Below are 14,303 nucleotides of genomic sequence, written 5' to 3' on the forward strand. Positions count from 1 at the left end.
ACGTAAACCAGGGGGAAGTTCGTTCCAAAGCGTAGGAGCTCCAACAGAGAAGGCCCTACCCCTGGGGGCCGCCAGCCGACATTGTTTGGCGGAGGGCACCCTGAGAAGGCCCTCTCTGTGTGAGCGTACGGGTCGGTGGGAGACATAAGGTAACAGCAGGCGGTCCCGTAAGTACCCGGGCCCTAAGCCATGGAGCGCTTTAAAGGTGGTAACCAAAATCTTAAAGCACATCCTTAAAGCGCTTGGCAATTGGTGCATATTTATAATCATTGCTGTGCCCTAAGGTCATATGATCACTTTTGAGAAGCACAGTTAATGGGGGAAGCGAAATTCACTTAACTACCAGGTTGCTATCTTATCAACTGCAGTGATTCACTTAACAACTGAGACAAGAAAGTTTGTAAAACTGGGCAAAACTCAAGTAACAAATGTCTCACTTAACAACAGAAATCTTGGGCTCAATTGTGGTCGTAAGTCAAGGACTACCCATATAAGTTTCTCATGAGGAAATACGATGTCCTGGTATTCCCATTTTTCTGAACACATTCCGCAAGAGGGTGAAGAAGTATTGTGCTTTTTGCCACCTTGAGTTCATATAAAGTAATAAAGATGGGATTAAAGAAATCTAGAGCAAAATTGATCTCTTCAAAGATAAAAAGTTATTTTTCAAATAAAAACTAATGAAGTGTAGAATGCAAGGCTGCAGTTTGCCATTCAGCATGGAAAAAAAAATCTCCTGCTTTTCTGCATGATATGCAAATAATAGTTAATATTAACTTGCTAATGTCTGTGCAATGCATAGTTATGCAAATACGGCTATCTTTATTTGATCACAATTGATAAGTAACACAGTAAAATCCCCACTGTGCAATAGTTTTAGTTCTGTGTAGTCTGCACAAATTCCGTGCAGTGAAGAAAGGCAGTACTTAAAAGGAGCAGAGAGAATACTTTCTGTTTTATAAACTTCTCCCATATTCTTCCTTCCATATCATTTTAATAAAAATATATCTGTTTTGCTTGGCCTGTACATAATGTGGAGAGAACACTACAAAATGGCATAGGGAGTGATAGCGAACCTTTTTGGCCCCGAGTGCCCAAACTGGAGTATGTGTGAATGTGCGCACACCAGAGTGCTGGACACCTGAAGACCAGCTGGCAGGTGTGCGCATGCCTGTTTTTTGGCTGTTTTTGACCATTTTCAGGGCTATTTTTTGGGCCCAACGATGGCCTGAAAACATCCCAAAAAAGGTCCCCAAAAAAGGCCCAGAAAACGGGCCTTTTTTCAACTTTACTGAATACAATGCTGTCTAGATACATTTTCTGCAATTCCCATAATTCCTAGTTAATATGGTCAAAATCTGGAAGTTCTGGGAGTTGTACATCTGGGTGCTAAATATACTTGGGAGTCCACCAGGTTGAGGAAGTTAACTGTACTAATGCCACTCTCATTTATACAAGAACATACTGGATATGTACACATGTACAACAGGAAAGCACACACATATATATAGCTAGATATAAACACTCATACAACATGAAAACATAGTAGTACATCTAGCATGCATTTGCAGATACAGCATTGATATACTGTAACTGATTAATAGTTTATATTGTTATATCCTATGGAGGAGGAAGAGGAGGAGGAGGAGGAGGAGGAGGAAGAGGAGGAGGTATTTGTCAGGAACATTTTCTGTCTGTATTTTTTTATATACATCACTTTTTTTGAATGGAAAATGTCAAGATAACATCTCTCCACAGCTTTAATGAATGAGAAACTACCCAAAAAGCAGCGCTTCCCTCATAAAGTCCTTGAAAGACAGCAGCCAGTTAGAAGATAAATGACTTTGAGTGGATTGTGTGTTGCCCATATTTTTATCCTTTAATAAATCAGGCTGTAACTATTTTGTTTTTACTAAAATCAGATAGCAACTTTCCAGATCATTTCATGCACTTCATAAAATAGTTACTATAAATTCTACAGTGAATGCTATTATGATAAATTTAAATCAATGATTTTAGCTTCAAAACCCCTCAGAGCTTAAAGATGTGGTACTTGAGAATCATTCCTCACACAGCCCAATTTGGAGACCCTTTTCTGGGTTTGCCTGCTAAACAAATTGCGCTGAGTAACTGCTATGGAGAAGAACTGGAAGATCATACCCTATTATGCAAATCCTAGAGAAGTTCACTTGCATGCACTCTGACATGCATCTTGTTTGAATATGTATTTACATATTCATACTGAATGCTAATTCCACATTTCTCCAAATGGAGAGTCTTGAACTGCCAAGAATAAATATGAGTTATGTTTCTTTCCCAAATATCTTTACATGATCTATTTATATGTGAATTTATAAACATATTATAGAGAACCAAACCAATATAATATAGAGGTAATCCTCAACTTACCACCACAATTGAGACCAGAATGTCTGTTGCTAAATGATGTGGTCATAAAGCAAGACATCACATCACCAGAGTCTTTAGCAATCCCAACACTCCCTATTGCCATCTCAATTCCAGACACATGTGCCGTACAGTCACTAAATCATGCAGCCTGTTGTTGCTATGGTTCAGAAAGCCTTCAGAAAACTTCTGAGATCTTCCCCAGGTCTTGCGAGAATGGGTGTGTTATTTGAAGAATAATGGCAACTTTCTAAAGCTTTCTAAAACATTTCTTAAGAATAGGCAAATCAAATAAGTAACAATATCAGCAAAAAGCTCAGAGTTCTAAATAAATTAACTCAACATTCCACATCTAAACCCTTAGCTGTAACAAAATCCCATTTAAAGGAATAAATTGGTCCTGATATCCTAATGTAAACAAAATAAAAGAAAGCCAAAGTATGATGAAAAGAGACCATTTCTCATTTACAAAAGACAAGCTCTAATTATTCACTGTAATTTCTTCTTCTGGTTTATTACCACAAGAGCTTTCAACATGTAGCTGAGGATTTATGATTGTACTCATGAACCAACCTAATTTTACCATTTTATTGCCAATTCAGTTCATCTTTTCACAGTTGTTTCGTTCTGGTGATCCGCTTTCAGTTTTTACTGTTCTTAAAAAAACCTGATGTACTGTAATCTACCACTGAACTCTTCATCCCCTACTTCCAAGAGGAGATCATTTAAGGACAAGTAAAATAGCTCTTGTCCCAATACAAATACTTAAAGAACTTCTTTTTTAACTTCTTACTATTATGAAATTAGTATTAAAAGGGCACACTTTTTAATGACCTGAACGTGAGATTTATTTTTGGAAATGCTTCTGTCAAAAGCTTTATTAGAAAAGACTATAATGTCTCCCAAGGGAGTTTGGTCTGTTCTCATGGAGACACATTTAACCAGCCATGGCTGGCAGGGACCAGATGCATTAGGGAAATGAAACTTCAGTTGGCCTGAGGACTGCACCAGACTTTAGCTGTCATATTGGGGAAGCTTTCCCAAAGTGGATAGGGCTGGGGGCTAAACTTTTAAAAAGTAAAATTAATGCATTAAATATGTACAAAGCTTAAGGCATTTATTTTACCCTTTGAAGCCTTTAAAAACTCTTCAAAATGCAAAATGGGACCCAAGGGTTTGCCCCCCTCCCCTCTGGAGACCACAAGAGGGATGCTGGTGAATTCATGTGGCCCCTGGATTACCCCTATAATAAATCACTCATATAGTGCCAACCTATCGTGAAAAAGGCATGGACGTGCATTTTCCCATCCCCGTCAAGAAAGGAAGGAGGCAGATAGACTTACTAGGCACTCGATTAATGGCTTTGAGGGGCCTCAGAACTCGTACAGTGCGAATTGCAGACAAGTTAATATTTTGAAGATCCAGGGAATATTCCACCATCCTGCAAAAGATGAAAGATACTGAAACTATTATATATGTTTAAAACCAATAGAGTAAATGAAGGATACAGGAATTAAAGCTGGTCATGCTGACAGAACGGCACCAAATACCTTTAGTATGTCATTTCTTCTTCCTTAGTCTATCCTGAGAATTTGATGGTAGGAAAGTATTGGGGGAAGCATCATTCTGCAAATCGTATTATAGGCTGTCACTTCACCGGGGCTGGAGAGACTAAACAAATGACTAGTATCCAGTGCTGTATATCTCAGGCTGCATCTTTAGGATATGATGACAACATCAGGCTATAGATTCAATCCTTTGGGAATCTTTAAATCTGAATGTTTTTTTTTTTTTGTTTACATTTATACCCCGCCCTTCTCCGAAGACTCAGGGCGGCTTACAATGTATAGGGCAATAGTCTCATTCTATTTGTATATATTTACAAAGTCAACTTATTGCCCCCCCAACAATCTGGGTCCTCATTTTACCTACCTTATAAAGGATGGAAGGCTGAGTCAACCTTGGGCCGGGCTCGAACCTGCAGTAATTGCAGGCTTTGTGTTCTTAATAACAGGCCTTACCAGGCAGAGCTAAACCGGCCCATGGAATGTGGGCATTCCATAAGCTTTACAAAAACCAGCTTCCCCAAATCGTCAGGTTCAGTTAAAAATGCTCCCCTTAATCTTTAGAACTTAAAAAGTAGCAGGAGATCAGAAATATTTCTTCCATTTATTCCCACCATATTTTATTCTTGATCATATTGGCTGGGCTGGATGCCTAAATTTGTTCAGCAGAATCTGAAGATCCACCTGCTGAACAATTTCAGGACCTCCATAATTCACAAGTACTTTAAAAATTAATAGTGTTTATGTGTTAATTTTGTACTATGAGCCTCCTCAGAAACAATATCTGTATTTGTATATACATTTATAAATAAATACACAAAATGGGATATATAAATCAGAATGTTGAATCTCTAACAGGAAACAGACCTGTTTGAGATAGTACGGGGTACATATTTGTGTGTGTGTGTATTGCCTTCTTTGCTTTGTACTATCTAACCCAGGATTTTAATCAGGATTAGAAGATTCCAGTAAATCTTACTGGTTTCTTCTAATTATGGATATGACTTCATAGAAGTCATTCTATGTCTGTTCTACAAGTCTGTTCTATTAAATCAGAGGAGAGGAAAAGAAAGGAGAAGAGACTGAAGAGTTGCAATAGCGCAGTGGTTAGAATGCAGTACTGCAGGCTACTTCTGTTGACTGCCAGCTGCCTGCAATTTGGCAGCTCAAATCTCACCAGGCTCAAGGTTGACTCAGCCTTCCATTCTTCCACGGTGGGTAAAATGAGAACCCAGATTGTTGGGGGAAATATGCTGACCCTGTAAACCACTTAGAGGGGGCTGTGAAAGCACTGTGAAGCGGTATATAAATCTAAATGCTATTGCTAAAGCACAGAGAAAAAGAGTAGAACTTTGGTTGCCAGCTGCAATCACCATTGATCCTGTTCTGACCCTCTTTGCTGTTGCCAGTGAGAAGGTATATATATTGGAAGCCAGCATTTCTTTCTTAAGATTAGTGCAGAGTATTTTAGTTTTAAAATAAGTGATCTTACATACATACTGGCTGAATTCAGATATTATGCTGAGCTATAACGAGGTTTGCTTCAGTGGTGAAATCTATTATTTTTTTTTTGCTACTGGTTCTGTGGGCATGGCTTGGGGCATGGCTTGGTGGTCACATCACCGGGTGGGCATGGCCAGCTTGACGTCACTCATGTCACTCACTGTTAGAGCCAGGAACTGCACATTCTGAAGCACATTCTGCCTTTCTGAAGCTCCCAACACTTTGAGTTTCCCTCTGGCTTGACTGCCCAAGCAAATCTCAGAGCCTTCTCTTGCCCTGCTCTCCATCCCGGAGGGCTGCATATCCCTCCTGCCAATCCTCTGTACAAACCGCCCACCCTTTTTCTGCAAAGGCAGAGCCTTCCCCTTGCAGGGTGATCCAAAGAGGAGAGGGAGATGCTGCAGAAAAAGCCACCTTCCACCCGGGCCTCCTCCTGCAGCCAAACGCCCCCAGCCGTGCGTGCCCTTTCTTCAAATGGGCTGTGCATGGGGCGCTTGGAGAGTGAGCGAGCAAGAGAGCTCTCCAACCTCTGTTTCTGTGTGTGTTTGAGGGAGGGAGGGAGTGATCTGAAGCTGAGACACCCAAACTTCTGGCAGCGGTGGGGACGGCTTCTGAGCAGCCCTGCGTCAGCCAGCTCCACCTGACCTACTCCCTGAGTTTTGCCGTTCTCCTCATCCCCCCACCCACTCAAGCAGTGGCAGGCTCTGTGGGACGACTCTCATTTTTCCCACGGCGTCACATACACTTGCTGCCTCTGCTTGTCTGCTTGTAAGCAGTGATCTTCTCTGCTTCTCTCGGGATGCTGGTGTGGGCACCATGGATGCATACTTGTCAGGGCTGAGCAGGGAAGCCACTGTCATGCCACTCCTGCTCACTTCCTTGAGCACAAAGCTGAGGCCATGCACTTCCTCACCGGGCTGGCCACCGGCAAAGAGCCACGTGGCCTACAGCCACTCAATGCTCCATGTGCAGCATCGCCCAGCCGTCAGTGGGGACGGAGTAGCCGGCCCAGGAGCAGGAATGATTCCTGCGGACCCCACCACTGCTTGAGCATGTAGGACGACGCTGAGGACTTGGAAGAGAAAAACCACGAGGTTTTGTGCTAGGCAGCTGGCCCTGCAGTGGCGGCTTGAATGGCCCAACTAAAGTTGTGTTTGCTGATGAATGTTAGTCCGGGGGTCTCAGTTGTAGCGCTGCTCCAGCCAGCTAGCCCAAGCCCAAGCTGGGCTGGCTGCTCCATCCCCACCAGTGACGAGAGCAGCGGCGGCCCCTTCCAAGTGCAGTGCACAGAGGCAGCGGGCAAGGCGGCCCCAGCACGCCTGTTGAGCGGGCAACCGGACGGACGGGGGCAGGGCCACCAGAGATGATTGCTACCAGTTCTCCAAATAACCAGCCGTCATCACTACCAGATCGGCCGAACTGGTCTGAACCAGAAGCACTCCACCCCTGGTTTGCTTGCTTATGGTTTAAGTGAATTTCAGCTTCAATATAATGGTTTAATTAGGCAAACGATGGCTTAATGCAGTGTAGGAACTCAGTCACAGTTTATTCTGTCTGATACCTGCCTTCCAGTAGAAAAAACTGTAACTCAGTGCAACCTTCTCAGGAGATCCATAGCATAACCTAGCTTGTGTAAGCCAGGTCTCTAACTTTGCAAGATTCAAAGAGAAGAATAGGTTTAAGCTTTATGAGACAATTAGACAGGAACTTCTTGAATTAGTATAAGCAACCAACTCACAAAATAATCTAAATACATAGAGACAACATAGCATTGAATACTCAGTGCTAGAAGACAACTGTAAAAAGAACTCCTGCCATCCCTGACCTGGATGCATCCAAGAAAGAAGATGCACCATTGGCTTGATCTGATCAGACTTCTGTATGTGCTGATAAATTTCTCTCAAGGACATGCATACTTGCTATTACTAATCTCTTGTCAGTGGAGGAAGAAAGAAGGCAAAAAAAAAAGTAGTTTTCCTCAACCTAGCATCCTCCATACATGCTTTTATTTTTAAATTTGGTATTGTAGACCATCTGATGTAACCAGAGGGTACCAAGCTAGAAAATCAAATCAAAATCCAATTCTCATGAGTCCTGCTCCTGAACTTCAAGAGCAAAGAAACTAGAGCTGATAAAATTAAGTGGTATAATTAATCAGTTAATTCATGAGTCATATTAAAATTCAGAGCAGTCTCCCTTGGGAAGAAAGTTCAGGTCTGATGACATTGTCATAAACAATTTATGTTCATCCCTCCAGTCAGGGAATGCATTCAAGATGATCTTTCAAAAATAAACGTTTTGTCAGTGAGAGTTTTCTTTGATCACCAGCACATTGCAATAGATTTTAAATGTTCAATTTAACTGGTAGAATAAGTCCATTCATAGAAGTACTTAAGAAATCAGTCCTTGCTACTGGGGGGAACTTGCTTCTGCCCACAACACATTTTCTTATTCTTTTTGTCCAGAAATTTAAGAATTGATATCCATAATTAGGGGTTATTTTAACATGCAGCAGAACCCTTTGTACTGCTGGGGAGGGGAAGTAGATAGTTTGAAATCGTGAATATAAAAAGAATTGGAGATAGATTTGTTGAAATATAAACTAGGTGTTGTGACTCCAGCCCCCGAACCTGGCCCCATGCCCGAAAGTGACTCCGAGAGTGAGGGGGAAGGGCCGGTAAGGTTTACCTCGGGAGCACCGATTCCTTTGGCCCGGCTCCAGGAGCCAGAATCAGACCAGTCGGAGGACCTAATGAAGCCGTCATCCCTATTCCTCCCTTCCCCCGGCTACGCCTTCAGAACCAGCTGACAATAATAATAATCAAGCTTGGATCGACCCACACTTCAGAAGATTAGAGAGGCAGCGTCATCAAAGGGAAGGGTGGGGCAGGAGCCCCACCCCACAGGATATATAAGGAGCTTTGGGACTGCTCTCATTTCACGGGAAGCAAAAATTAGCTGAACTGTTTCAAAGAGAGCTGAAAGTCTTACTCTGTGAGTCATTTGTTTGAACTTTGGCAGGCAGTTGAGATTTCTCTGCCAGGACTGATAAGAGCTGTGAATCCACTGGCTGAAGGCTAGCTTGTTGCTCCGAAGTGGGGAAGGAGACAGAACACTAGGTTCTTTTTAATTTGCATTATTTTATATTAACAATGTATTATTGGTACCAAATATTTCATTAGTTAAAGGCATTTATGAATTGTTTGAATTGCCTATAAATACTTTGTGCAGATCAATAACTTAATAAATATAACTTTAAGCAAATTTAAGCAAGAGTGCTTCCCATGCGTACATCATACAGCATGGCGAATATAATCGCAGTCTTTCTTCTAAGGGAGCTTAAATATCTATAATATTGCAAATCAGCAGTGTACAAAAAGTGAGAAAGTTAGAATCTCAATACTTCCTATTTTTTTCCTTTTTATTTATTTTTGTTTTTTAATTCTTTGTTTTTCTTTTTATTAAATTAATATTGATAAAATGTTTCTCTGTATTTTCAATAGTTATTGAAATAATAGAACGTGATTAATTTCAATTCATACAGTACAAATATCATTATATCAAAACAATATAAGATTTACAAAAAGAAGAAGGAAAAAATCCCCAATTTTTTTAAAAAAATACATCTCTATTATGGTGTCATGTACAATGCCTTCTTTCATATTATATATATATAATTATAACACATGCACACACACACGCACACACACACATAATAATAATTGGATCACTACCACCTGAAATTGGATAAAAGAACTGCTGGTTTTGTTCTGAGCTTCTGAAAAAATAAATTGATTTATTTGTTTAAACTCTGAGGGTATCAGACTCAACAACTCTGGATGGCTTCTGTTTGCTTTTAAACTACATATATTTCCTTGGTTTTGCATGTTTCAACTTGGGACTATCTTTAATCATCCACAAAAGTATCCTTTTCCTAGAATGACCACTCTAGGACTTCAGCAAAGGGATAGAAGGCTTCTCATCTGTGTTGACAGATGCCCCATCTGTGCAATGGCTGAAGCTGGTGAGGCAGGAAGTAGCAGTGCTCTGACCTGAAAAAACAGTTACATAAACATTGAGTAGATGTCTCAAGGCTAGGAAAAGAAGCCAACGTAGGAGGAAAAGGCCTGCAATTTAAACCCTGGAACAGATATAGATATATATATACAGAGTGATTTTTGTGTTCTGCATGTTCAGAGCTTTTATCTTGTCTGCAGTAAAGCCAATTATTTAGCTAAGTCATGTCTCTGAAGTTTCTGCTGCAAGCACATTTCTTGAATACTGGATGAAGCGATGGAAAGTTAAGATTTATTGCTAAGCCTGGGGTGAAATCTGGATATCTCAGTCTGGAATGGATGAATGCAGGAATATATGAGTAGCTGCCATGGGTCCGGCTGTCTTATTGCAGGCAGTGTTCTCTTTTGCCCCATAACTACTTATAATTATAACCCATAATTAGAACTGCAGAAAAAATAATTGCTACCAACCTGCCTTCCATTGAGGACTTGTATACTGCACGAATCAAGAAGAGGGCCGTGAAAATATTTACAGATCCCTCACATCCAGGACATAAACTGTTTCAACTCCTACCCTCAAAACGACGCTATAGAGCACTGCACACCAGAACAACTAGACACAAGAACAGTTTTTTCCCGAAGGCCATCACTCTGGCCTTCATTAAACAAATAATTCCCTCAACACTGTCAAACTATTTACTAAATCTGCACTACTATTAATCTTCTCATCGTTCCCATCACCAATCTCTTTCCACTTATGACTGTATGACTGTAACTTTGTTGCTGGCAATCCTTATGATTTATATTGATATATTGACCATCATTTGTGTTGTAAATGTTGTACCTTGATGAACGTATCTTTTCTTTTATGTACACTGAAACCATAGACAAATTCCTTGTGTGTCCAATCACACTTGGCCAATAAAAAATTCTATTCTATTCTATTCTATTCTATTCTATTCTATTCTATTCTATTCTATTCTATTCTATTCTATTCTACAGGACTCATCAGCACCTAGAAGCTATTTTCATCATCAGGTATGATTTCACCACTACAACATTGCATCAATTCTGGTTCAGCCCACTGTGCTGCCATACCTCAAGGACAGTGTCAAGATTATGTTCAGTCGGTTCCTTGATTAAACTGCTTATGCTGTTTTGCAAATGCTTTGCAAAAATACTCAGAATTTATCTTGGCCTATATCTGACATCATTACAAGCAAAAGCATGGGCTAACTTGCAACTACTCTTGCATGAAATGAGCACATGCTTGGGCATCTACAATTGGAGGTGGAGTTGAGTCATGCTGCAATCCCAGGAAAAAATGCATCTGCTCTAAGAGGATGGTTGTCCCTAAGCACTTCTGTGCCCTCAAATCTAAGCGCTGCACAACCCTACTACCATCAGTTCAAACCATGCTGAATGTCATATATAAATGATGATTTAGTTGTTAAACAAATGTTAAAAGAGGTTACCGCCTACATAGAATAGAATAGAATAGAATAGAATTTTATTGGCCAAGTGTGATTGGACACACAAGGAATTTGTCTTGGTGCATATGCTCTCAGTGTACATAAAAGAAAAGATACGTTCATCAAGGTACAACATTTACAACACAATTGATGATCAATATATCAATATAAATCATAAGGATTGCCAGCAACAAGTTATAGTCATACAGTCATAAGTGGAAAGAGATTGGTGATGGGAACTATGAAACGATTAATAGTAGTGCAGATTCAGTAAATAGTCTGACAGTGTTGAGGGAATTATTTGTTTAGCAGAGTGATGGCCATCGGGAAAAAACTGTTCTTGTGTCTAGTTGTTCTGGTGTGCAGTGCTCTATAGCGTCGTTTTGAGGGTAGGAGTTGAAACAGTTTATGTCCAGGATGCGAGGGATCTGCAAATATTTTCACGGCCCTCTTCTTGATTCGTGCAGTATACAGGTCCTCAATGGAAGGCAAGTTGGTAGCAATTATTTTTTCTGCAGTTCTAATTATCCTCTGAAGTCTGTGTTTTTCTTGTTGGGTTGCAGAACCGAACCAGACAGTTATAGAGGTGCAAATGACAGACTCAATAATTCCTCTGTAGAATTGGATCAGCAGCTCCTTGGGCAGTTTGAGCTTACTGAGTTGGCGCAGAAAGAACATTCTTTGTTGTCCTTTTTTAATGATGTTTTTGATGTTAGCTGTCCATTTGAGATCTTGTAATATGATAGAACCCAGAAATTTGAAGGTTTCTACTGTTGATACTGTGATGTCAAGTATTGTGAGAGGTGGAAGTATGGAAGGGTTTTTCCTAAAGTCTACCACCATTTCTACGGTTTTGAGTGTGTTCAGTTCCAGATTGTTTTGGTTGCACCACAAGGCTAGTCGTTCGACCTCTTGTCTATATGCAGATTCGTCATTGTCTCGAATGAGACCAATCACTGTTGTGTCATCTGCGAACTTCAGTAGCTTAACAAATGGATCATTGGAGATGCAGTCATTGGTATACAGAGAGAAGAGAAGTGGGGAGAGCACACAGCCTTGGGGGGCCCCTGTGCTAATTGTACAGGTATTTGATGTGATCTTGCTTAGCTTCACCTGCTGCTTCCTGTTTGTTAGGAAGCTTGTGATCCACTTACAAGTCTGTTCCGGTACCTGTAGCTGGTTTAGCTTAGTTAGAAGAATGTCTGGAATGATGGTATTGAATGCTGAACTAAAGTCTACAAAAAGGACCCTTGCATAGGTCTTTGGAGACTCAAGATGTTGTAGGATGTAGTGCAGAGCCATATTAACAGCATCATCTGTTGATCTATTTGCTCGGTATGCAAATTGCAAGGGGTCTAAGAGCGGATTCGTGATGGTTTTCAGGTAGGAAAGCACTAGCCTTACAAAGGTTTTCATGACTACAGATGTTAGAGCAACTGGTCTGTAGTCATTCAGTTCCTTGATGGTGGGCTTCTTCGGCACTGGGATGATGGTAGAGCGTTTGAAGCAAGAAGGAACATAGCACATCTCTAGTGATTTATTGAAAATATGAGTGAAGATGGGGGCCAATTGGTCAGCACAGACTTTTAAGCAAGAAGGAGTTATCTTGTCTGGGCCTGGAGCTTTTCCTGGCTTTTGTCTGTGAAATAGGTCCTGCACTTCCTTTTCTGTGATCACTAGGGGTTGTGAACCCAATGAAATGGGGTCAGTTGTAGGAGGCTTGGCTGTTGTTGATGTGTCTGAGATGGGGGTTGTGGAGATAGGTGGCTGTAGTTTCCTTTCAAACCTGCAGTAAAACTCATTCAGGTCATCTGCCAGTTGTTGATTACCTTCAGCCTGGGAAGGAGGTTTGCCATAGCCGGTGATATTTTTAAGAGTTTTCCACATGTTTGCTGGTTCATTTGCTGAAAATTGATTCTTGATACATTGGCATTTACTGAACGCTTAACATAAAACTACCATTCTGCATAGTAAAGAGGATTCCTGATTGCCAATATAGAGGAAAGTTAGATATATTTCCCTTTGTATAACAGCCCTTTTTCTATTTGTCTAGCCAAAGCCAATCCTAAATTGCATTAGGCATGCAGAGGGATACAACAAAGATCAAGTGAGGTACTAAAACCACTCTATAAAGCCTTAGTAAGACCACACCTAAAATACTGCATCCAGTTTGGGTCACCATACCACAAAAAAGATGTTGAGACTCTAGAAAAAGCACAGAGAAAAGCAACCAAGATGATTAGGGGACTGGAGACTAAAACACAGGAAGAATGGTTACAGGAGCTGGGGATGGTTAGTCTAGTGAAGAGAAGGATCATGGGAGAAATGATAGCAGTGTTCCAATATTTGCGGGGCTGCCACAGAGAGCCTCTGTTAATCTATAAAATCTATAAATCTGTAAAATCTGTAAATCTGTCTATGCCAAAATCATCTAGAAAACTGCATGCACAAAAATATACAATTTAAAAAAAACAAAGTTCTCCAATTCAGTTAAAACTTTTATTGTCAATGCACATGTGTACAATGAGATTGGATGAGCCTCCCTTAGTGCAGCTCCCCCCAACACAAAATACATCTCAATAACTCATAAATGAAAGAAAGAAAGAAAAATCCCTAACCCAATAGATCATACTAACAAACAGACAATCCTATATACATATATGTGCATTACATTACATTATATTATATTGCACCAGTGTAGACATGTTACACATTGTGTTGGCCCTGCAAGTGTATCATACTAAATAGTTATGGTGTTATGTTGCATTCAGAAGTCTGACAGCTCACAGACAGAAGCTATTTTAAGCCTGTTTGTTCAGCTGGCTATGCTTCTATATCTCCTGCCTGATGGTAGGAGAGTAGAGAAGTTCTGACCAAGGTGTAAGTCATCCCTAAGGATTTTCCTCACCTTGCTAAGACATCGAGTCCTAGCAAGTTCATGTAGTGAAGTCATGATATTTTGTGCTGTACTCATCACTCTTTGTAATGTCTTTCTATCCACGGCTCTCAAGCCAGCATACCATACCATAACACAATATGTGAGGACACTTTCTATCGTAGACTGGTAGAAAGAGATCATCAGTCATTGTTCCACCTTGTTTTACCGCAAGATCCTAAGGAAATGGAGTTTAGGCTTCCTAACCACCTGGATCATATTATTTTTTCAGGTGAGATCTTCACTAAGATTGACTCCCAGGAATTTGAAAGAGGAGACCCTCTCCACACAGCCCCCGTTGATGTAAAGTGGGTTTCTCTCTCTTCTTCTGGAAATCTAGCATCATCTCTTTGGTCTTGCTGATGTTTAGGTGCAAGTTGTTTCCTGAGCACCATGTGGATAACTT

General features: G+C 40.6%; 1 protein-coding gene across 1 annotated transcript in view; it reads right to left on the bottom strand.

Moving 5' to 3' along the window:
• The window catches only part of CACNA1I (calcium voltage-gated channel subunit alpha1 I), a 381,909-nt gene that overhangs the window by 133,250 nt on the left and 234,356 nt on the right, over positions 1–14,303 (bottom strand). The window contains exon 4 of the mRNA XM_058190911.1: positions 3,750–3,847. Coding sequence (XP_058046894.1) covers positions 3,750–3,847 — 98 coding nt within the window. The remainder of the gene's footprint in view (positions 1–3,749; positions 3,848–14,303) is intronic.

The sequence above is a fragment of the Ahaetulla prasina genome, chromosome 7 (genome assembly GCF_028640845.1).
Source record: "Ahaetulla prasina isolate Xishuangbanna chromosome 7, ASM2864084v1, whole genome shotgun sequence".
Taxonomy (NCBI): Eukaryota; Metazoa; Chordata; class Lepidosauria; order Squamata; family Colubridae; genus Ahaetulla; species Ahaetulla prasina.